Source organism: Anopheles merus, chromosome 2R, assembly GCF_017562075.2.
Source record: "Anopheles merus strain MAF chromosome 2R, AmerM5.1, whole genome shotgun sequence".
NCBI lineage: Eukaryota > Metazoa > Arthropoda > Insecta > Diptera > Culicidae > Anopheles > Anopheles merus.
The window spans coordinates 17886302-17909515 of record NC_054082.1 but is presented as its reverse complement, the minus strand read 5'-3'; the positions used below and the strand labels follow the sequence as shown (position 1 = coordinate 17909515).

The window sequence follows — 23214 nt, the reverse complement described above, 5'->3', positions numbered from 1 at the left end:
ATCAACAAAGCGCGAACGTCAAACAGAAGCCGAATTTTTTCAAACAACAACGGCAAGTCCGCCATTCTGTCTGTTTCATCATTGTTGCTGTAATTCGTGTTTTGTGTAAAGTGATTTCTGTGCCAAGTTTTGTAGAACGAGACACAAACGACACCAATCTAGCTCGGTACGCCCGCGAGCAGTAGTGTTCGGCATTTTAAAAAAAGGGTAGTGTTATTTTCGTACTGTCGCATAACCACCGTGCGCTTGTGAGGTGAGGCGGTTGTTTTACGCAAAGCATCCCATTTTCGTCTGCCGCCCGGTGGGTAGTGCTGCTGGCCGTTTCGTGAACAGTGTGTGTTTCGACCCATCATCCACCGACAAGGCACGCAAGATGAGCACCGGTGCACCGAAGCTCAGCACCTCGCTGGACGAAAGTCAGCTCAGCCAAGTGAAGGAATGCTTGGCCAGCTTCGCCGAACAAACGTGAGTAAACTCTCTTTACAATGCACTGTTTATTACACGACGAATGTTTCCCAGTCCCTCGCGCAGTAGCCCTTCATTTCGCTCGATTACAATTGATCTTCAACGCGGTCAAGCATTGCATAGTTGGGCGAGACACGTTCCGCTTTGATGTCGTGCTTCGCCAACAGCTGATCGCACCGGGCACAGTGCAGATATTCGCTGACCGGTTCGGAGAAAAACCACGACAAACAGCACAGCGGCCAGCAGAAGAGAAAGCAGGAAGCGACCGTCGACGACCAGGTTACCCCGGTTGCGTGCGACCGAACGATCGGTACCTGATGTGCGCCACAATCCGGGCAGCAGACGGGTCTGCCTCCCGGGCGCCAGCAGCTGAGCGATGTTTGGTACAGTACCGAGCGCTGCGACTCGAGCGAAACATGCAAGGGCCGTGTACTACGGTTCGGTGGAATAGTTTCTGCATCTTCCGAACTGCTGCTCTTGCTGGAAGTATCGCTTGACGTTCCTGTTCCAACTCGCTCCCGGTGCAGTAGCTCTTCCGATTCGGAAATGCCTTCAGCAAACGACGCATCGCTGCCTTCGTCCAGCTCCGCCTTTCCTGCCGGCTGCGCTGGATGTGCTTTCGAGCGGTTTGACGTGGTAACTGCCGTCGGTTTATGATTGCTCATCTCCGAATGTTCGTTCCGCAGGTGTGCCAGCAGCTTGGCCGTGTCTTCGCGCTGGCAATCGATTATCAATCCGCAGAAGACACACTTTACTCTCAAACTGCTCATCTCTTCCCCTAGCCGACGATAGCATTGACAGGTTTAGCGCGGGACGCCTGTGTAGCTATGTTGTGCTTTTAAACTGAGCAACTCCACTTTCGCTCAGTAGGCCGTGCTTGGCGATGGGAATTGTTGTGGAAAATTGGAAAATCAGTTAGTTTTACCTTTATTATGTACATACAATTCAAAATGGTTACAAAATGTAAGTGATTCGACCTTGTGAATTCCATTAAACAACACAACGGATGTTCATCACATGTCCACCATATGCGTAAAATGGTGTACAAAATAGTCTAATCAGCGGCCAAGAGACAAGAAGAAGGAAAAACATCTGTTGTGCAAAGGAAACGCATTTCTAAAGGCGGCGAGCTTCCTGTTTCCTTCTGCTACCTGGGACGGCGTTCCCAAACACAAAGCATCAAGGATCCTTTTCCTTTGCCGCTCTCGAGGTTTTTCCGTTCCATCTCCGAGAGTGCAGCAGCCCTATCGACCTGAATCGCGCCCGGCAGCCGGCTGATAGATCGCAGGGCGCATCCGATTACCCACGTGCTAGTTATGCTGACGGGGTCTCTCTCTCTCTCACACACAAACACAATCCGATCCGATCCAGCACATGTTTATCTGCTGCTTCACCGGCCTCTGCTTCATTTTCTCCAGCCCAAACCCAAATGTTTTGGGACTGTACTCGCTACGAAGGTATGCGTATATGTGTGTGTGCGCGCTCGATTCGCCCTTTTTCCCTTCTCCCTTTGACACGCTCGATCACAGCTGTTGCACATTTGAACCGCGTCATTGCACGCGCGCTGCCGTCCGTTTGCAGCGTAGCCCTTGATGGGCCCCTAAAAGACACAGCTCTTTCCCGCTGCACATTGAGCACCGTTTTTTTATGCTACGGGAGCATCATCTTTGCCGTCTTCGCATTGGTGAGAGAGAGAGCGCTGCGAGCGGCATGTTCCCGTCGTGCTGTGCATCGTGCAAGCGGAGCGACAACGTGCATAGGTCACCGCACAACGACGCCACAGGAACGGCGTTTGTTCCTTCCACGGGCGGTGTGTGTGTGTGTGGCAGTATTGGTGGTAGTGTTTCGTGCGGTAGTTCAGGGAGCGTCGTCGGATTTGTCTCGCGCCCGTCTTCTCTCTGCTGGCGGTACGAGCGTGCACACAAACACACACGGTTTATCTATCCCGGTCATTCCAATACACGCACGCCATTCGAGACAACGTCGGCGGCAGCGATGCTGGCTCGTGCAAACGTCGTTTGCCCGTTGATTTTAGTATTCACGTGAAATCTCTGAAGTACGGATCGCAAGCGTGCGCGCGTGGTTGCGGGAACACGCGCTCAGTTTTACCCCGTGAACGCAACCCTACCTCCAGTATCGTCCGTCGGACCCACGCTTTCGCACAATTTCGGTTCAATGTTCGGGTTGGTTGTGCTTGTAAAATTTCTAACGTATCGGTGCTGATCGGTTGCAAGCTATCGCCGCGTTTTTTCGTTCCTTTCGGTGTGCTAGTTTAGTGATAAAGTATACTTTTGTGGTGTTTTTGGTGGCGCTTTTCGGAAGTTCAATAACACACACAGAAAGGCGTTCGATGCGTTTCCGTTCTATGTTATGTGAACACGGCAAGATGAAAATAACAAACGGTCATTGTTGTGGTCAATCAGGCGGAAATCTGTCTGTGTGCGGGACACGGACCGAATGAATGGGTGTGTTGGTGGTGGAGAAATGGGGGTTGTTGGTGGTTTTTTGATTGTGAAATTAGATAACTTCCCCTTTTTTATCGTCGCTCCCTTAACTTGTCACTGTGAGAGCGAGAAAAAAAAGTATGCTCCATGTGGTGTGTAGCGTAGTGTGCGTTGGACGATAATGTCCATCAATCATGGCCAACGCTGTGTGTGCGAACACGCTTCTGTTGAATGCTTGCCACAGCCTCTTTAGAATCTTCAATGGGGTTTATTGTACTGTGAAGCGAAGGGTGGTCCGATTTCTTGAAAATGAATCAAATCAAAGACAGAACATAGTCCGTCCACAGTGCAAAAACTGATCAGCTCTTATGTACGGCTGTTTACAAAAATCCCTAGTGTAAATTTAATAAAGTGTAAAAACTCTCGCTAAAAACCCAACGCCCGTCAAGCGCTTATCCAATTGTTGCCCCCTTTTTTGTGATTGCCCATGTGTTGGTGATGGAATTAGTACGTACGGAAAGGGGGATGGTGGACAAAAGGGGAAGCGCAGCCAGGATGCTGGCGGCCTGCCTGATTGCTCTCGCGGAACGTCTTTCCTCGGGATGATGAGGAGTGAACAACAATATCTACTTCTCTCTCGCTCACTCTCTCTCTTTCTCTTCGAAATCACCCCGCGGTCAGCATGCACCGATCATGCGCAGATCGTAGAAACCGTTGGGTGGGAAACCGTTTTCTCGTCCCACAACGTGTCCCATGCATACATGACAGTATGGCCGTGTCTTTTCTTTTTGCTTCCCTCCGGATACGTCACCTCTTCCCCCACGGCTGCCTCTCGGCAGATGGACAGTAGGGTAGTGGACACGCGAAACTAATTAAAAAAGTGTATTCTGGCACAATTATTACGACGCAGAAACAAATGAAACGTGCTTGGAGTAAGCGTGTAGTGTTCGCCTCTCATTAAACCACTAAACTGGCGGTGTGAGTGATTTATAAAGTTCAAAATTCATATAAAAATCACGCCTCAGTTTTGGATGAGGAGACCTACAGTATGAACGCGTTGAACTGTAAACAAAAACACAGTCACCGTGTTGGTTCTTCAATGTGTAGCAAATTTTATCTGTGCTTTCCCCAAAACGGAACTGCTTGTTTGTGCAAATATCAAATAAAAAACAGAGTTTGTGTGTGTGTTTGTGAAGTTGAGCAAATAAACTGATACATACATTCAGCGCCTTCGGCTATCTTAAGTTGCAGTTTCATCAAATTCATCTACCTCGTGGTCGCACAAACGCTAATGGATTAACGGTCCTCTCTTCGGAAGGGTTCAGTCGCGTTATTATTCCCCACAAGTGCGTCGTAATTTGCATTCTGCTCTCGTCGTCGTGTCGTGTCCACAAAGATAAAGAAACCTATCTGCAACAATCGTGTCAGTGCGCCTGTATTGCTTATCTTTGGGCGAAGAAAGTGCTTGCTAAGATTGCAGATAAAGTGCCAATCGCCTGCAAATGCACAACCTGCTGGTGGTAACGGAGGGTGCGGTCTGATCAGATCACGGCCTCGTTCTCGAGCATGCCATGAGTGCGTAGCTAAAACGGTGTTCTGCCAAACAACGGTCGCAAACACACACACACACACACACACACACACACGCGTGCGGCGTGTTTATTGATGAGTCATCGATGGTTGGTGGTGAGCCGTTGAGAGCGCGGCTAGATGTGTATTTGCTCTTGCAGTAAATCCTATTCCTAAAGGCGAATCCCTTACCCGGTGCTGTTTTTACCCTCTACCCGTTGTACCTTTGCCTCCGATTGATCGCCCTATCGGTTTGTGTACGTGCTCGAAACGCATTTAGGACACAGGCACGACCCAAAACCAATGCTTGTACTGTGCGATGCCGAAGAATAGGGACCATAAACCTTGGAGTTGGTGTATAATGGTGGCCGTGGGGTGGGATGCTGGGGGAGTTTTGGTGCCAGAGTGCGGCGCATCGTGTTTTGTTGGTGGTCAAGGTTTTCCTTTCTATGGTGGAAAATGTGGAACAGTTTGCTGTGTGTGTGTGTGTGTGCTTGGGGGGATGGTTGGAGGAACACGCCATAACAGATGACCCTCACATGGGGGCGGGGGACCATGCCCGGCAGTTTTGGAGCTCGGCGATCGTTCCGATAAGTTCTATTTTTGGTATGATGAGCTAAAATTTTTGCACATCCAGACGTTTGGAAGGCGGGGAAGTATCGGGAGGTATTATAAATATTTAAGCGTTTATAATGGACTGTGTTGTTGGAGTTGCTTGTAAAAGAACATTGACAGATGCAACAATCTATTCCTATTCGCATGCATCATGCCTCCGCGGGTACTGCTCGGGGCTAACAACGCGTAACTCTTTTCTATATTCCAAAGTGAGTCCTCTAAGATCCCTTATACGGTGCAAACGACCTACTGTACGAGCACCCTTGGATGCACCGAGTCGTGGCAATTAATTTGCCGTGATTTAATTAGAACCTTTCTGAGACACGTACCAACGAAAACACCAGCCCGGGCACGACGAAGCGCGCCATTCGACGGATAAATGTACCGTTGCTGCTCGAGCTCCAAGGCACACTTCAACGATCCTCGTGCGATCTTCCGAACCGAAATCGTGGCGTATTTTCGGTGTGCGGTCCTGTTGGCTTTCCCTTTCGTGTGCCCGCGCCCGCTTACCTGCTACCCCGGTGACAGGAAACTACATATCCAATGACACCGGCACGCCACACACGCATCACAGGCCCTCATCGTGGTGGAAAGTGGTGTGCTGCTGGCGTAAGAGTTTCCAGGGAAAAAGTGAGAAGAATAATGCTTGGAGAGCTTCGGATCTTCAAATTCTCTGTCCCCCCCACCCTCTATATACGGAGGATATATATGGCCCACAAGTTGCTGGTGCTCAAGCACATACTCACCCGCATCACATCAGGAAGAGACGAAAAAAAAACACGCAACCAATAACCCTCCGCCATCGTCAGTTAGGAAGAGCGAGGATGAGGTTTTGATCGACAGTGTGGGGCAGTTTTTTTTTGAAGACCAAGAGGAAACAATCTTTTAAAAATAACAACGCCATACCGTGGTGGTGTGCTGCCGGTCGGCGCTTCTGGTACGCCTCCAAGCCGGCCGGACCGGAGCGAACAAGAATGGAAGGGGAGGAAGCCCTGTCATATCGCCACCATGGTCGTCGTCGTTTGTTCGAGATGTTGCCTCACTTCCTGGGGCCTGCCTATCCACCGAAAGTGTGATCTATTGTGCGCTCCGAACGATCACCCCACGACACGATGTGGGAGTCCATCGACACCGCCCGTGTAGCAACGGATATATCGGCTCCGTTTGCAACGCCGGGAGACGGGAGAGTGTCTATGGGTTGCCGGAATGCCAATCACAACAAAGTATAAATTATACACACAACTGCTACATTCTGAGATGAAAGCCACCACGTGGGTAACGTCTCGCGTAGATCGTTGTTGATAGTTCCCGAAGAATTTAGATTAAATTGTCTCTAGCGAACGTCCCAAAGGAGCGAAACTGGTATCGGAAGAACTTCTCCCCCGTCCCCCTGTATGCAGTATTTCAAACCTCGCCGTCTCAGGGTTATATTTTCGGAACATTCTCCGGTTGGGAATTGCTTTAGCCTTCGTGCACAGCTGCACCTTGGAAATATTGCACACCCGCGCGCGCTACGTTCCATAAAAGTTAATGTAAACACAGCAGCATGATGATGATGATGATCATCTTCCTTCACTCGCTGGAAGCGATATTTATAGCACACCACAGCCCCTCCCCATATCCGTTTCTAAACAAAAGACCCCGTCCTTCGGATCTATTATCAAAACATCAAAAACAAATTATCAGAGCCCAAAGCCGCTGCACCAGAATGTCACTTTTGGGGTTTAGTTTGCCGTAAATCTGAAACCAAGGATTTGTTTTGGAACATTCTGCGTAGAATGCATGGATCTTCGCGCTACTCCTCTGTACGCTTAAATCAAACTGTTCGCTCTCTCTCTCTGCTTTGGAGGAGGGGGTAGACGTCGCCACGGCTCACACATAGTGGCGATAAATTTGGATGATGCACTTAACATTTCTTTGCCATGTGCGCCATCCGAGCGTATTCCCATTTTCCCATGCAACTTCCACCCTCCAAACTCTCTACCAGAATGCATCACGCATTAGCCTTAAAATTCGTAGCCGCTGAAAGATAAAACCTTCTCATCCATCCCAATCGTACGCGTGACGCGCGATCTTCGCTCTAGATCACTCCCTTCTGGAATTTAGTGGGATTTGCACCTATCCGATAGTGTGTGTGTAGCGCGCGTGTTTGGGTGTTTCAATCTCTCTCTCCCGTGTGGGGTGGTCGTGTGGTACACACGGTGACGACTTCTCAAGGAATCTCGAAGGAAAAGTAGTCCCCCCTCCCTCTCCCCATCCCCCTGTATGCGTACCATTGAATCGAAAAACTCCACATTGAATGAGCTGTTTATTGCATTTTTCCAACGCACACGGCCAGGCTGGTTACGGCTAACGCGATCACACAGCGATCTGTTCTGGTTACGACGCGAGTGTGGAAGTCTGTGCTGCGTGGACGCAAGATATTCGGTGCGAGATGTCTAAAATTAAATCATCACACAACTTCCTCTCCCGATCCTCCCGATCCGTCAGTGCCGTGCCGGGTGTGTTTGAGTTTTTGGTAGTGCACGACGAGATCTACCTTCACCGGGGCCGGTTGGTGTGGTGTGCTCGCGCGCATCCACGACCTCACCTAGCATTGCGTAGCTTGCGTGTCGGGGTGCTGGGGTCTTCTACTATCATCCCCGGGTACTCCCCCGGGTGTTCCGATGGTCAGAATATACTACACTTGAAGTTAACGAGATCTTACAGTACCCCTTGCAGTACCGGGCGCGGAGAGGAACCTATGTCTCGTGTAGTCCTAAGTACACGCCACGGCAGTATCCATCGCTAACGTATCTTCCTCTCCATTACAGCAACAGGGAAACAGTCACCAGCAAAGAACCATCTTCAAGAAGATCGAGACACACACACAGCCACAGGCACGAAAAACTCTGTCGGTCTCTTTGAAGAAATTCTTGGCACGAACGACACGATCGCTCGAACACGTGTTGCGTAATCTATCATCCCCTGCGCACTCGGCCTGCCTGCTGGACTGCGTGGATCGCTGCACACGTGGCACGCTAATCTCGCGTGCGGATGCAAAATTGAATCGAAGTCACTGGAACACACGCCGGTGGACAGTTTTGTTTGATCACGCAGGCACACACACACACACACACATGCACCCACCTCACAGTAAGGTGTAGCATTCGATTGAATGCTAATTGTGTTGTTCGGCCGGACTGCTGCGCGCGTAATGCCGTGCTGCCAGGCCCCCCTCAATTGCTACACTGCGTCAAGCTTTGCTGCGCCCACTTCTGCGCATCGCACACCCACGTGGGTCCCAGTTATTTCCCCATTGAATTACGCCTCGCCTCACCTCGCTCGATATGTCTGTGCATTCATTGATCGCAGCGCTCCCCCTTGAAGAACAACGAAGTTTTTATGGCAAACGTTATGGTCACACAGCGCTCGGATGAAGAGGAAATATGCAAATCGTGTTGGAGCAGTATGTGCTTGCGCGCATTTAAGTAAATTAACAACAGAACAAACACGCGTACGCCTTTTACACACACTGTTAGTGTCGTTTGAATTATCCATTGCTTGCCCATGTGGTGCTAATCGAGTTCACGATAGAGGTGACAAAGTTGGCAGTCGACGATCGCCCACGATCCTAATTGGAGAGGTTTTTTTTACATCTGCTGAATATTGGAGCATCAAATCAACCCATTAATCGCACACGTTTACCCCCTGCCAAGGGCCAACCTACAAAGCACCGGTGCCATAGACATTTCTCGAAGGCGGATACTAACACCCCCCATACCCCGCCAGTCCCCCACCGGCGGCACCCTGATCTGCTGTGCCAAAGGGAATAAATAGTTCAGCACACAAGTATGTTTCAAAGTTCTCACGCCAACGTGTCGCCGTGCCGTGGCGTAGTTTTAAGCAATGCGTCGCGTCACGTTTTCAACTACGGCCACACTCTTGCACCAGGGTGTATAAGGGGTTGTGTGTGTTTTTTCGGGTGAGGAATTACCGCATGTCGGTAGATAGGTCAGAGCCACTACTAGGTGTATAGTGTCTGCCGAAAGGGTGGGTATCACGGTAGCGATGAGAGCACTCCACCATGGCGCGGCAAACCAAGAAGATCACTCTCGTGCGAATGCTTGTAAACATTTCAACCGGTTTAGTTGTGTTATGTGCCGCTGTTTGTCTGCGATGGTCAAAGCGAATGTACGATTTTCAATAAATTGCATTTTGTTTACTACAACCGCAGAGATTCGAGACAGAGCAAGTGCCCGGCGTGTGGTAGAGGCAGACAACTCAAGACCTGTCTAGACATTGAGTTGTACTAAAAACGGCGACTAGCCAATGCGTCTAGCGTCTGGTTGAGCATTCCAATTAGATTCTAATGAGATTCTTCTTGAATATCAATTTTATTGAATATTTAAGCACATTTTTTGTCGTTTATTGCGATCTTAATCAGATGCAAAACTTAATCAATGATTGCATATCATACTCAACGCGAGCAGGATAATTTGTGTAATGCCAATATTGGCCATATTTCTTTTTGGCAGTCGCCGGCAAAGTTGTTCAATTTGCTCGCACTGCATCACCCTACTACCAGCAGCAGCATCGTAACGGATGCTATTTTCGGACCATTGAAATGCCATAACCTTCAACGGGTCGGCATCGACCGATCGCCCGAAAGGCCACCGCAAAAGCAACAACAACAACAACAGCAAGCCCCGGAGCGCAGCAGCAAATCTGACTAATTGAATTCGGGATCAATAACTTCTCCATTTGGCGCGTGTGACTCGTGCAAGGTCGAATGGGAGTGACGCACGGGAGCAGCATTCAATCTGAATGCTGGATTAGTTCCCGTTGGACACACAGCGACACAGGGACAAATCTTTCGGCATTAAAAGCTAAATACGAATGTTTACGAATGTTAACCTCTCATGCTCTCAAGGGGGGGGGGGGGGGCATACATGAAAACACACCCATAGTGGAGCCAACATCGTAACCGACTGCTGGCTCGTCGGCCAGTCGGGTTGCCATGGCTTTGGTGCAACCTGTAAACAAATTCCACCGCACCGCCCGCACAGCGAGTGCTCATGGCACGCGCGGACATCCTTCGACGGGACGGGGTTTGTGGGCTCTTCGTGCCAGTTAGTATTCCTGCTGGCGACGACGAAGACCACGAAAACATACAGGTAACTCACCCGCTGCTTTGAAGACGGGGGCTCTCGGTGTGCCGCATTGAGATCCTTCGCGTACCGTTTGTGACCCAGTTCTAACGCTTCCCGCACGGTATCGTCTGCTAGTCAACGGTACGACGGCGTGCTGGTTGGTGAACTGGTTTACCGTGTTGTACAACACAAACCCGAAGCAGCTTGATTTCTAACTCAAACTTCTTGTTGTTTGTCTTGGCGTTTGAAGTTTTTTTTTTGTGTGTGTGTTACTATTTTGCCGTGCGGTGGCATCAAGCAGAAGAGGAAACAGCGGGACAGCAGTGTAGTAGTACCAGTCGTTGCATCGCTCGGGTTGAGTATGCCCCCGGCGGGGTCCAATGTTCAATCGACGCACCGAGAGCCAATGTACGCTTGGTAAAAACATTGAAACCCGAAAATAAACGACGGAATGGCGGTGGCGGCGTAGCTGTGGCGAACAGTACGGCCCCTTCCCCTTCCTCCCACCCCGAACAACAAAGACGAAGGTAAAGCATTGGTTTGAGACGGGAAATGATTCAATGTGTTTTCCACTGGGAAGCATTTTTTGTTTTGCTTTTTCTGTGGCAATAAAGCAAAAATTTCGGTATCATTTCCAACGCTAAAAGGCGTGCATGAAAACAAAGCAACCAATGTGATTTTTAGCGAATGTACGTGGCGTGGGTCTGTAAGGGGTGTTATGGTTACCACTACCAAGGAAAACCACACCACCACTACTACGTCATCTACGAGAGTCGATTTTGATTCCATCGAAAAAAAAAAAACAACTAAAAACCATCCCTCCCGGTGAGTTTATGGGTCCAGTTCCTTCACTCCTTTTCCCTTGAACGCCGGAAGCATTAGAAGGTCAGAAAATATGGATTGATTGCGCCGCACAAATGGATGCCTGGTGAGAACACACCAAGGGGCAGCAGCGTCTAGCAGAGTTCGTTGTGTTGAAAGATGCAACTGTGTTAGATCCATCATTATTATTCGCTGTTGTTGATTTTGGTGCTGCTATTTCCTTTCGGGGTGAGTGGTGAGTTAAAGTGCAGCAGCAGTAGCAGCAGTAGTTACGGATTGTGTTTCGGTCCTGCAGCTAATTGATCGACACGTGTGTAATGTAAACACATTAAAGTTTCGGTAGGGATTTCCCTTCTGGCCTAATTTTTCTTTTGCATCACTATCTCCGTTAAGCCGTTTGGTGGAAAACTCCCTGATACACGTCATACGTGCCCACCGCGTAACATGTGTCTTTTGCCGTATTTCAACACGTGCAGAATATGTGCTCATTTTTCGGTTCATTACTGACTGGCAACTGTAGTAGGCCTTGAATATGTCACTCTCTCCCTCTGCCTCATTGTGTACTGGTCGCCGCTTCTGGCTTAGTTAAACATTTCGATGTTATTATAGTCCTGCGTGGTGCAACACCGAACAATGTTTTTTACGCGTTCCAAACACGCGGTTGCTTGTTGAGCCGTTGTCCCGGGGTAAAATGTGATGATGTTCGATGAAACCATCCATCTAGAGCAAAAGGGATGAGTGAAGGCAGGGTTGGCACTCTGATTTGTTGATTTGCGGTTGTTCTGGTGCTGTTTTGATCTGTGCTGCTGCTTTATTATACATGCATGCAAAACATGACCACGATGACGACGACGGCGCAATGGGGCTCAGTTCGGTTGAGACAGAGCAGAAATTCACATCTCAGCAGGCGGTGGGAATATTGTGATGGTACAGAGGAGGATGATCTTTGGGTAGTGTTCGCGAACAACAAACCGCGCGACTCTGTTCACCGACTTCGACTCCGACATATGGACGTTTGCATTTGGCTTGTGGGTTTCATCGTGTTCCTTGCACTGTCTTGAGACAGATTATTTTTTTTTTTTGTATAATATTGCTTCTTTTTATTCATGAAAGAACGAGGGGCCTTATTGCTTTCCTACGGTGTTGTTTTTGGTTTCAATAGTTGTTTTGCGAGATGAACTATATTTGGTTTTATTTTGCTGGTGTGTGTGTTTGCTTTTCATTTCCGGCGCTGATGACAGCTGATCTGCAGGAAATAAACGATCGAGTTAGACGATCATCCGTCGGGCTAGGTGGATATTGGATTGAAATGTTTGTAAATCCACTGCATCCTGTCGTCAAGTGTAATGAAAAACGGGTTGTTTTTTTCATCAAGAGTTTCATGAATGTTGCTAAAGTAAGAAATATTTATTTTTTTCTCAAAACTGTGTCTTCTCATTATTAAACGTCTATTAATTTTTTAATATCTATCAAACGTTACGAATTTATGTCGAGTTTCCTCTACAAGAAAAGCTATGATTTGTGGTGTCGATGTCCACCCCTCGCCGTTGCACTGTTCGTTAATTAGATATTTATCATTAGGAAAAATAAATACCACCATCAGCCACCCCCCCCCCCCCCCCCCCTCACGCGTCTCATTAAAAGTTGATGAGCGGTCGTCCACGTGCTACGTTAAGAAAATAATCGCCCACCACAGTATCTCCACCACCAGGCGCCTCCACCACGAAACGCCCCAAGCGCGCGCCCCATACGAAATGCGATCAGTGCGATCGCGTCACATCCGCATAGCGCGGTTCGGCTAAATTTCAATGAAAACACACGTGCCATACATATGCTGATTTTTTAACGGTCTATTCTATTTATAGTTTTCTATGTGTGTTGTTCTGCGTGTAACTGAAAAGTGTACGGCGTGTGTGTATGAGTATGAGTGTGTGTAATATTGCAGTTTGCGTGGAATGAACAGCCAGCTTTGAAAACGATGAACGATGACTTCCACCGCAGCAGTTAACACGTTGCCCAGGTACCACGGCACACGCACTGCCGCCGGATGGTGCCGAAAATGATCGTTAAAAACTCGGTTTGCCAGGGGAAGGCAACGACGTGTGGTCTGCTTCGCGGCTGCTAGCGGCTCCGCTGGGCCTGGTGCTGTGTGTGCGTGCAGCATTGTGTTTAGGTGAACAGCTCCACAGGTGCATTACAGACACTGTTGCCGATGCTGTGTGTGCCTGTGATTGGATTGGAAGATCTGCAGGGAGCCGAGAAAGCGGTGCTTCCGGAAAAGCAAATTCAAACTTGTGTTTAGAGGTGCCACCCGGGTGCCCGAAGTGGTACCCACATCCCGAAGGGGTATCTTTTTTTTATGTGCCAAAGAAAAGTGTCCAGAAACCAAAGCGCGCGAGCACAAGAAGGTGCCCAACGGTGGGAGGAAGAGTAAAAGCGAAAACAAACCCCCGAGTGTGATAGAGTGATAGTCTGCAGCGATGTCTGGAATATTCAAATACACGCCCAACCGAACGGCAGCTTCCACGCCGAATCGACGATCAGCGTTCGGCACTGGATTCGGGTAAGAGAAGGCGGTGGGGAGTGTGATCATCATCGACAAACGAAGCCAGTTATGATGACGGACGGGGCAGTATGGCTGGAAATTGACCTAAAATCAGCGAATGTGAATGGTTTTGGAAGTCGATGGGGGGAGTCTTTCTGTTGCATTAGCTCTTAAAATTCATCCCTTTTTATGTGGCACATATGTGGATCTTTGCCGCCATACCACTTAAGATAACGGAAAAGGGCCTAAGCGCATAAACTTCGTACGAAAAACGCTCGTACGCACCAAAACAGAACCAAAAATTGCTCAACCAAAACCTTAAAACTGGCTCCGATAAGCATGTTAAGTAGACGAATGAATGAATGTAGTGGTTCTGCCGAGCAGGTCCCAAGCATTATTGCGGAATCTTTGCAGCGCTCATGTTCTTAAGGCACGCACTTTTACTATCGTTTAATGGGAGAAGCGTGTTTAGGAAATAGGAACACTTCCCAAACTAATGCTAAAAATGTATGAGGGTCACTAAAGCCGAAATCGAGCAGTTAAGTGACTCAGGGTTCGGGGAACGACTAGCATCACTTAGCTTAGCACGTTTATTGGGCATATGTTTGTGTGCCTCTCTTGGCATTAATAGTGAAATGGAATTAGTTCTAATCAAATGTAAATATTGCCTTACGTACTGTAGCAAGAGCAAGGCGACCTTTGAGCGATTATTGCTCGCAAAAGCCGTGATAGAGATTCTACTCTTCAAAGTAACTTTCATTCTCTTTTAAAGAACGATTAAATTGGTCATAATTTTCTTAAAATTTCAGTAACACAACTCTATCATAGCTCTACGAATGGTACCGCTAACGCGAACCATTCGTGCCGCTGGACGCCACCGGTCTCATCCAAAGTCCGAAAAGGCTCCTAATTGACTCAATTCGCCGTGCTTTGTGCGTTGCAGTTGTGCGCTAATGAAATCATATTGTCAAATGATGAACGATCGTGTACGGCGTTCCGATTTCTGTAGAAAAAAGAAAGAAAGAGGAAGAGGCAACAGAGAGCAATGCATCATCAAAATGGCACAGTTAACGCAGTAAGATTTCCCGGCTCAGTTTCTCCCATCAATGCACGAACATCACTGATCGTAGACGGGAATGATTAGTATATCAAACATCCGGCCCTGCCCGTCCTTCTGAGCCGACGACATTGAAAAGTGCAACGGCCGGGACTGCCTGCTCTAATGATGATGCGTCCTAATGAATACGGCCATGCGTAACAGACAGGGAAGTTCGCGGTATACAATTAGCGACTCACTTTTGGCTCAATTCAAACCAGCTAGAGAGACGAGAGGAAAGGGTAGTTGTGTGTGAGAGTGATGATAAAAATGTTCCCATTGCTCTGTGCTGGTAATCTTAATTAGGTTCAAGAGTATAGCACACAACGGCCGGGTCAGCAGCAGCATCATCATCAACTCTCAAACACACACATCACACACCCGTCTGGCGGCGGCATGTAAGTCATCTGTGTGTTCCGTTTATTGGCCCGGCAGGCAGGCAGCGTTGTTTATCTTAACGCTGGTCCCATTGGCCTGGGGAATGATTATAACCCACAGGAACAAGCACGAACGTACCCCCTGCCCAAGTGTTATAAAGTGATGCAATTTTGTAGTTTAAACACCACCCACCACCCTGGGAGGAGCAGTCTGAGTCAGTCAGTCGGTCGGTCGGTCATCATACGCGAGAGTCACCTTCGGGTTGGGCCGTGTGGGTGCGTGATGGAAATGGAATTGGCCAATCAAATGGGGAGAGCACAATCATTATATGTAGCTCCAAATATTTTTAAGGGTAGAAATAGATCGTTTCCGATCCGACGCTCCCAATCGTATGCTTTGCCTGCTCCTCGCTATAACACACTATCATTTACGGCCGGTTGTAGACACGAATGATTCTGTGGTAGCATTATAGAAGCATATGTATGTTTGTGCTACACCCACTCAGGCTGTCGGCGGCTGCATTCAATGGATCAAGACGAACGATCGCTAGCATCAATCAGACCATAAAAATGTGAATCCGTTTTTTTTGTTTTAATGTTGTTCCACACCGTGGGCAGGAAACAATTGATTTGATACAGGGAGACCCCGTCTTGACCTGAGAGGGCGTATAAATCTTTTCCAATCGGTGTTACTAACCTCCCCCCATACGTTCGCGACGACGTGATCGTGTCAAATAGATTGGTTTGGCAGCTCTCCGGTGGGTGTGTTTGTAGGAAGCTGAAAGAGAAGGGATTTATTTAGTAGTACAATCGTTTTTTAATCTTCAGAAAAGCCCAATTTTTCACAGGTTTTGGAAAACATTGATTATGAGACTGCTGTTATGCTACCGTCGGTATTAACGTTCTAAATTTATGTTTCCTTTTTGTTTTGTATTTTCTTTCTACTGCAGCAGTCCCGGCGTACACCAGGATGCCACCATGGACAACTCATGTAAGTAGTGTTGATGTCAAACACTTTGTCAAACCCACTTGATGACAGCTCGCTACGTTCGAATCAAAAAGTTTGCAATGCACTGTGAACACCGTTTAAGTAGGCAGTGCATTTTTACCAGCAGTACCGCACTGCTGTTTACTATGGAAAAAGTTGCTACACCGAACTCACGGATACTACCAGCATGGAAGGGGCCAAACGAAAATTGGACTGGATCTCCAGTGAATGCACGCCTGTGCGACAACGAGAAGATAAATCGCGCCTTCCTTCAAGCAATGTTAACCGATATCGACTGATTGGTGTGTTTCTGTTGGCAGTTTACAATAGTTTTGGATGCGTCGGCATCTTCGTCCAGTGATGCAATCTTCTCCCCTTTCGTTCAATGTGTACTTGATTGGGTAGCACTGTAATGCGTAACGTTTTTTTCCTTCTCTCTCTTCATTACCAGATGCGATGGGATTCCGTTCGCCCTCGATAAACGCCCTGACCGGTCACGGTTCGCCGGTTCAGGTGCGCTCGCTGCGCGACAACGAGGAGGAAATTTCCACCCTGCGCAAGGAAAACTTCAATCTGAAGCTACGCATTTACTTCCTCGAGCAGAAGGCGGGCATCTGCACCGACAATGACACGCCCGGCGGACTGGGTGTAACCTCATCGTCCGCGTCCAACACGTCGTGCGATGGGAACTATCTGAAACAGAACATCGATCTTAAGGTATGTTCGCGGTGGGGAGAGGTGTAGGTTGCAATTTTCCATGCATGAGTGACGGTTGTAACGCACCATAAACCTTTGGTTGTTTTTCGCAGGTCGAGGTAGAATCGTTACGACAGGATCTGCAAAGCAAACATGATCTGCTGTGCCAGGCCGTCAAGGCGATGGAGGTGCTGGAGGAAAGCCACAAGAAGGCGGAGGAAAGGCACCGCGAGCTGGTGAACGATCTGAACCATCGCATCGAGAACCATCAGGCCGAAATTCGGTCGCTGGAGATGATGGCGGGCGAGTTGCAGAAGCAACACCGGGAGCTGCAGCTGTCCACCAGCCTGCGGGGCGATCCGGAGCTGCAGCAGCAGCAGCAGCAGCAGCACATGGCCGAAGAGGGAAAGGAGGGCATGACGACGCGGGACAATGTCGGCGAAAGCTTGCTCGACTTTCTGGACGCGGTGCAGCAGCACAGCGAGCTGAGCGTGCAGGAGAAGCTTAAGGTGCTGGAGATGGAGAACGCCGTCCGGCAGTGCCAGGAGCGGAACGAGCAGCTCACCCGCCAGGTGGAACAGCTGCAGGCCACCATCGAGGAGAAGGCGAGCAAGATCAGCCAGCTGGAGATGGAGCTGGGCGAGCTGCGGTTCGAGAATGCGGAGCTGCGGGAGGAAAGCGAAAAGCCACAGAGCAACGTTGAGGTGAGTCGTGGGTGGCGTTTGGCGTCTGAGCTAATGGATTAATCGTTTATTCGTTTCTATACTTTGTCAATTGTTTATTGCTTCATGAGATTTAGTGGTTAGAATATTGGTAGGAAAATTTAAACCAAAACTTTCTTACCAACACTTTTCCTAAGGAATCTGCCCGCATCGAACGTTCGTCAAGCTTCTTTGAGAGGCGAAAGGATCGCTCGATCAAGTTCTTGTTCGAACAAGAAGTGGCACAAACTTCAACCTCAATGCAACTAGTGCAGCTCGAACAGCACGATAGCAGCTGCGTTCGGTGTTTTACAGTCGAATCAGTTAGCTCAACAAACGGTTCAGCAGAAGGCCCCAGCGAAAGCGAGCTCAATCTGCCGGACGTTTGCCTTCCGTGTGACGAGCTGCAGAGCTACTGTCCTCCCCGTCCTCCATCGGACGGAGGCAGGAGGACGAAGTTCACGAAATCTGGCACCGCTGCCGCCCCACTGCTCTGCCGTCGCGTCATTAACGAATGGGCAAATCAATACTTTATCATCGAACCACGGCTCGTGCAGGAAGGGGAAGCATCGTCCTGTTGGATGGAAACTGTTCACTCTGCTCTGCCACACCAGTGGCCCCACATTGTACAGTGGTGTCTGCAGAAGCTTAACCTTTCCAGCAGTTTAGTTCGGTCGGAGCTGTGAAGCGATGCAGTCATTTTCTATGCCTAAATTTAAAGTTTAAATTGGCAATTGGAATGCGATTTCCTGAATAGGATTTTGAAATATAAGATAATGTTTACCAAATTTGCACCATTTTTATCATTTTGTTTATGTGTGTTTTTTTGTGTTTCTTCCACAGATTGACCGACTTAAGAAGCAAAACTTTGATATTCGGGCCGAGCTGGCGGAGAAGCTGTGCGTGCTCGACGACACCGAGACGAAGCTGAAGGAGAAAACGCTCGAGTGCACCAAGACCTGCAAAATGGTGGAAAAGTTGATCAAAACCATCACCGAGCAGGACAAGGAGCTGGAGAAGCTGAAGCGAAACTCGGTAAGACAAAAGCGAGCGACCGCGTGTGACGTTAATCCATTTATATTTATTCCGTCGTGTTCTATTTATGTTGATCTTTCCGTTCATTTCCTTTTTTGTGTTTTTGATTTTTTTACTACAAAATGACGATAAAAACATGAAAAAAAGCCGGTAGAAGCGAACGCCGGTGGTCGCGAGCCGCCGATCCGAAAGGTATTTTCTCTTTTAACGCTTTTGGACCATTTTTTTTTCTAGCTCTGCAGCAGCACGCACCCATTAATTTTTATTGCGCTCGCACCAACAAAGAAGAAAACGGGAAGGGACAGAACGTTCTTTAATATGTAGCTCTCTTTTGTACATTAATTGCATTGCATTTTTAAACAGTTGGCAAGCGTTCGCGGTGGAAAACCTAGTCCAAACCCGGCTAGTCGCCGTTAAATCATCCCTCTCGTGGCATTCTAGAGGATGATGGGGCGCTTTAACACCGGTGTCCCGACGAGATAGATGTGTCCCCTTTACACATACATGCTCCTTCTTTTATTAACGATTTTAGCCAAACGTGCTGAAGTTATTTGACCAAATGCGTTTAATATATTAATTGACTGTGAGTAATGTTTATTAGAAGCAAACTTTGTGTGTCGGTGGTGGAGCTGAATCGGGCGTGGGCGCATCCGGTGTAAATATTTGATCATGTGAGGGTGATTTAACAACCCACGAACACACACTCGCACACGACCGCGCGTATGAAGCTTTGCACCATCCATATAAACAGCAGTGTGCACGTGTTTTGTTTTTTTTTTGTTTAATAAAAACCATTTTGTGTTCCATTTTTCACCAACACTGCTTTCCCCATTCTAATTGCCCTTTTTTGTGACGATCCTTTTGCAGAACATTTCACTTCACTCCGAACACGGCATGAACGGTGGTGCCACGGGCGCCCTGGCTGGTGTGGCGGTGCCCGAAATCGTGGACCAGGACCGCAAACCGGTCAGCCAGGCCGAGTACGACGCGCTGGTGCAGCGGGCAAAGCTGCTGCAGCAGAAGAACGACACGCTGATCCACAAGCTGTGCGGCAATGGTGGGGCGGGCGACCATCGCAACGATCGCAACATCATCATCAAGCAGCTGAACGACGAGCTGATCAAGGCGCGCGAAGAGGCGGAAAAGGCCCAGAAGTGGCGCAAAGAGTACGCGGACCTGTGCGCGATCTCGACGCACCGGCTGGAGGAGTTGGCCGGCTTTCTCGATTCGCTGCTGCGGAACAAGGAGCTGATTGGGTCGCTGTCGACGGACAGCCGGAAGGCGATCCGCAATGCGGTCGATCGCAGCCTGGATTTGTCGCGCAGCCTCAACATGTCGATCTCGGTGACGGGGCTTTCGCTCATCGGCAACAACATCAACAACAGTCTGGCGCAGCTGAGCTGTCTGTCGGGCTATCTGGATCAGTCGGTCGTCCTGGAGCATGGCGAACACAGCAGTGCCGGCGACGATGTGGACGAGCATGACAAGGAAAACCGCGCGTCGAACGTGAAAGGACAGACCATTCAGACCGGCGGTCATGGTGCTCTGTTTGGGGGACTGAATCAAACGAAGCAAATGATCGAAACGTTGCGTGCAGAGAACAAAGCATTGCGGGGCGAGCTGATGGAGCAGCAGCAGCTGCAGCAGCATCAACAGCGAACCCGGCGCCGCGAAAGCAAGGAGCGCAAGTCCGTCCCCATCGAGCCGATTTCCGACTCGGAAGCGTGGTCCGAACCGGATCGGGGCGTTTCGCTCGCACGCATCGGGTTGGAGGACAGCTCTTCGGCCCTGCTGCGGCAGAAGAACGGTCCAGCCGGCGGTCCGACGGCCTCACTAAGCTCGCCAACGTCGGGCGCTGCTGCGCTGGAACTGAGCTCCACCTCAGACAACGAGCCCGGGTTGTTGGCTGCTGCCGGTCTTTCCTCGCAGCGGAAAAGCGCAACCGTGGCTGAAATGAAGCAGCTGCAGGAGACGGTCGCAACGCTGAGCAAAGAGCTGCAGGACAAGAACGGAACGCTGCTGACCGTACAGAGCCAGCTGGTCGATCTGGACAGTGAGCTGCAGCGGGAGCGAATCCGGGCCGCCAAAGCGCAAACGGAAGCGACCGAAACGCGCCAACTGTCCGAACGGTGGGAACGGGACGCCACGGTGTACAGGGAACAGGCGGAACAGGCCGCCCAACGACTGGCGGCGCTCGAGGGCGACATCCGGCAGCGCGATGCGCTGATCGAGAAGCTGCGCAAGGAGCGCGAACAGGCGGCGGTCGATCTGCGCGTGGCCATGATGAAGCTGGAAACGATGCAGTCCGAGTACGGCGAGCTGCAGCAGCGGCACCGGCGCGAACTGGACGCCATGCTGGCGAAGGAGCAGCAGCAGCTGGAGGAGCTGCGCCAGAGCCTTACCGAATCATTCCGCAACGAGCTGCAGCTGAAGCAGCAATCGTTCGACACGGCCCTGGCCCAGAACTACATCTCCAAAAACATCCACCAGGAGAAGGTGCGCGAGCTGAACGAGCTGCACTACCGGCTGGAGGATGCGCACAACGACCTGTCCACGATGGCCGAGGCGGAGGAGCAGCTGCGCCGCCAGCTGGCCGACTGCGAGCGCAGCGCGGCGGCGATGAAGAAGAGCCTCGACGAGGCGACGCTGCAGGCGTCCAAGGCAGCGATCGAGCGGACGAAGGCGCTGAACGAGAAGCGCCAGCTCGAGACCGAGCTCGGCTTCGCGCACGACGAGCTGGAGCAGCTGAAGGTGGAGAAGAACGCACTGAACGAGCAGCTGCAGACTATCATTCGGACGCAGCAGCAGCAGCAGCATCCACGCAGTCCACGTGGTTCCGGCGGCGGCAGCGGCGGCGGCAACCAATCAGCGTCCGGAACGGACGAAGAAATTACGCCCGGTGTACGGCGACAGCTCGAGAACTCATCGCCCGATCTCGGCATCGAGAGTGATCCCGGCCGGCTCTCGAACGTGGAGCTAAAGTTTGCGACCTCGCCGCAGCAGCGTCCCCTTCTCAAAACGCTGGAACTGACGAAATCCATGTCCAACTTGCTGTTGAATCCGAACCAGGAAGGTAAGTGTTGTTGTCGCCTATCTTCGATCCATTTCCGTTTCCTCCGTCGTACCGCGCAGAAAACTAATTATTTTCGCCATTATTTTCGCTTCAGTCAAACCGGAGAGCAGTGGAGAATCGTCCAAGGGGGCGGCGGGCGGCGAACAGCAGGAAGGTGGTGGTGGTGGGGCCGATAAGACGACGGTGATCCATCACGACTGTGCCAAGATCGAGGTCGACTACAGGGATCTGATGCATCGGTACAACAAAACGCGCCACTATCTGGCCGTTGCGTACGACAAAATTAAATCCTCCAACAAGGTGAAGAAGCAGCTGGAGATTGAGGTGAAGCAGCAGATCCACAAGACGAACGTCGTGCTGAAGACGGTGCAGCGCAATCTGGATTCTTCGGGCAACGATGGCGCTGGTGAGCATTGAGCTTTGAGTAGACAGGCTGGCAGGCAGGCACCACGACAAAAACACCAATGCAAAGGTTTTTTTGGTTTTGTAACAAACGCGGGGGTGTTTTCATTTAATTTTGTATATATATATATGTGAGTGTGTATAATGTCAGAAAGAGGAAAATGAGTGCGCGAAGAGAAAGCAAATAACCACAATGGTGTATACACTGACAACACAGCAGAGTAGGCGGATTGAACACAGCCGGGAGAGGGGAAAAGCTCATTCCAGATTCCATTTCCGTTGCGATTCAGTCTAATCGGGTGTGTGCGTGTGTGTTAGACCGTTGTATACATTTTAAAACCGCTGTGTAAAAGGGAAGAACCCCCTTCCAAGGACTGTTTAAAGGAAAGAGTTTGAATTTGCAGACAATTGTGTACATATATATAATGAGCACAGAGGTGTGCGAGGCAGAGCGATTGGTAAAATGCTGTAGCGAGGGCGTGTGTGAAAGATTAGTTGAAAGATAAGAATAAAAGAAAGGCTTGATTGCGGTTTAGGAGGAGCTTCGATTACCAGAGAACTACGTCAGCAGCAGCAAGAGCGACGAGCGTGTTCGTAACGTACTGTAAAACGTGTTTGGGAGAATGTGAACCTGCAGGAATGTGAGACTAACTTATTTGCGTACTGTTATTTGATAATGTGTGTATTTGTGAGGACGACGACATGATTGATCCGATCTGTAAATCGAGACACGGTATTAGACAAAAAGGAGAACGAGAAGGCGGCGGTGAGAAAATAAATCCAATAATATTGTTTGATAATAGAAGCTGAGTAGCGTGTTTGTTGTTAACGCCTACTGTCGGTAGAGGGAAAATCTTGTACTGAAGATACTGAAGAGACTAGTGATGTGCTGTTTGGAGCGCACCCACGACTCCCTTCCGATTCCGGTTATTGTTAGTCCGGTTCCGACTCCGGCAAAATCCGAACCTCTAGTTCCGCCCGGAGTCGTTCTGAGTCGTCTGGAGTCGCCCGGCGTCGTTTGCAGTCGTGTGGAGTCGATCGGAGTCGACCTGAATCGGAGTCACTCGGAGTTGTTTAGCGTCGATCGGAGTCGACAGGAGCCGTCCGGTGCAATGCCCAGGCCATTGTCTCGAAGGTCGACTCCGGCTGACTCCGGAAGTCTGCGACTCCGACTCCAGACGACTCCGGACGACTCCGGACGACTCTGAACGACTTCGAATTAACTCCTGTCGACTCCGAATGACTCCTACTCCC

General features: G+C 49.8%; 2 protein-coding genes across 10 annotated transcripts; one reads left to right on the top strand and one right to left on the bottom strand.

Annotated features, from left to right (window-relative positions):
- Positions 1 to 38: 38 nt before the first annotated feature.
- Positions 39 to 22373, top strand: LOC121587677 (centrosomin). 9 transcript variants are annotated; one of them, XM_041904676.1, is made up of 9 exons: positions 2441 to 2648; positions 12913 to 13610; positions 16019 to 16056; positions 16505 to 16770; positions 16863 to 17453; positions 18294 to 18485; positions 18633 to 18677; positions 19353 to 21558; positions 21653 to 22373. In XM_041904676.1, the coding sequence occupies exons 2-9, from the start codon at positions 13528 to 13530 to the stop codon at positions 21973 to 21975; spliced, it is 3744 nt and encodes a 1247-aa protein (XP_041760610.1). In that variant the 5' UTR covers positions 2441 to 2648; positions 12913 to 13527; the 3' UTR covers positions 21976 to 22373. The 9 variants fall into 9 exon arrangements, with proteins under 9 accessions (XP_041760605.1, XP_041760604.1, XP_041760612.1 ...); XM_041904672.1 differs by having other exon boundaries at positions 16016 to 16056; XM_041904674.1 differs by lacking the exon at positions 2441 to 2648 and adding an exon at positions 2658 to 2727 and having other exon boundaries at positions 16016 to 16056.
- Positions 471 to 1295, bottom strand: LOC121587678. Its single transcript, XM_041904681.1, has one exon. The coding sequence runs from the start codon at positions 1233 to 1235 to the stop codon at positions 552 to 554; it is 684 nt and encodes a 227-aa protein (XP_041760615.1). The 5' UTR covers positions 1236 to 1295; the 3' UTR covers positions 471 to 551.
- Positions 22374 to 23214: the final 841 nt, after the last annotated feature.